This window comes from Puntigrus tetrazona, unplaced genomic scaffold (assembly GCF_018831695.1).
Source record: "Puntigrus tetrazona isolate hp1 unplaced genomic scaffold, ASM1883169v1 S000001186, whole genome shotgun sequence".
Classification (NCBI taxonomy): domain Eukaryota; kingdom Metazoa; phylum Chordata; class Actinopteri; order Cypriniformes; family Cyprinidae; genus Puntigrus; species Puntigrus tetrazona.
The window spans coordinates 1-1,127 of record NW_025048772.1 but is presented as its reverse complement, the minus strand read 5'-3'; the positions used below and the strand labels follow the sequence as shown (position 1 = coordinate 1,127).

At 40.7% G+C, this 1,127-nt stretch overlaps 1 protein-coding gene across 1 annotated transcript; it reads left to right on the top strand.

The window, feature by feature from the left end:
* The first annotated feature begins 120 nt into the window (after window positions 1–120).
* Window positions 121–1,017, top strand: LOC122341258 (suppressor of tumorigenicity 14 protein homolog). Its single transcript, XM_043234626.1, has 2 exons — window positions 121–411; window positions 758–1,017. The coding sequence occupies exons 1-2, from the start codon at window positions 285–287 to the stop codon at window positions 1,000–1,002; spliced, it is 372 nt and encodes a 123-aa protein (XP_043090561.1). The 5' UTR covers window positions 121–284; the 3' UTR covers window positions 1,003–1,017.
* Window positions 1,018–1,127: the final 110 nt, after the last annotated feature.

Below are 1,127 nucleotides of genomic sequence, written 5' to 3'. Positions count from 1 at the left end.
ATAGTGATTGAATTGAAAAATTGAAAATAAGACAAACGTCTTAAAACTTGCATCAATCAGTTACAAACTTTTTTTTTTTTACTTTCATGACATTTATGATGGCAGAGAAACACTCATGTCTGTACATCTGATGAATTCACAGATATGCTCAGCCAGGAACATGGGAAGCATACTTGGGTCTCCACAAACAAAAAGAGAAACTGCAGGCAACAAAGAGATTCTTGAAACAAATCATTCCCCACCCATACTACAACCCCTACACCTATGACAATGACATCGCTCTGATGGAGCTGGACTTGCCGGTGACCTTCAGTAGGACCATTCAAACCATTTGCTTGCCCACTTCCACTGACGTCTTCCCCACTGGTGAATCGGTCACCATCAGCGGCTGGGGTGCCACCAGAGAAGGGGGTCAGTAAAAGAGCTGCACAATGGGGCTTTATACCGTTCGCAAAGCCTCACACATTTCAAGAATTATTATCAGTTACACTTTACAATAAATTTCCAGTTGTTGTCATTAGGTAACTGCATTGATTAACATAACCTAACGATGGAAACTACTTCTAAAGCATGTACTAATCTTAATGTTATTAGTCAGCTGCTTTTGACATTTACTAATACATTATAAAAGCAAAACATTTTATATTATTTATCAGACGTGCAAAGAACAGAATGGTTGTATTCTTAGTAAGTAATCTTAACAAAAAGCTAGAAATATTAAAACCAAAGCCATTCATTAAGTGCGTGTGTGTTTCAGGCGCTGGAGCTGCTGTGCTGCAGAAAGCGAATGTCCGCATCATCAACGGCACAGTGTGTAATGAACTAATGGGCGGCCAGATCACATCTCGCATGACGTGTGCTGGCGTTCTCTCAGGAGGAGTGGATGCTTGCCAGGTGGGTTTCATTCATATAGTATCAGTATCAGACATTTTTAGATTTAGATCTCTTTTGCCATGCTCACTTAAAGGAATGGTTCATCTAAAAATAAAAATGAGCCCATAATTTACTCTCCCTAAGCCAGGGGTGTCTAACCTCGGTGCTGGAGGGTCGGTGTCCTGCAGAGATTAGCTCCAACCCTAATTAAACACACCTGATCCAGCTAATCAAGTACTTCAGACATGCATAGC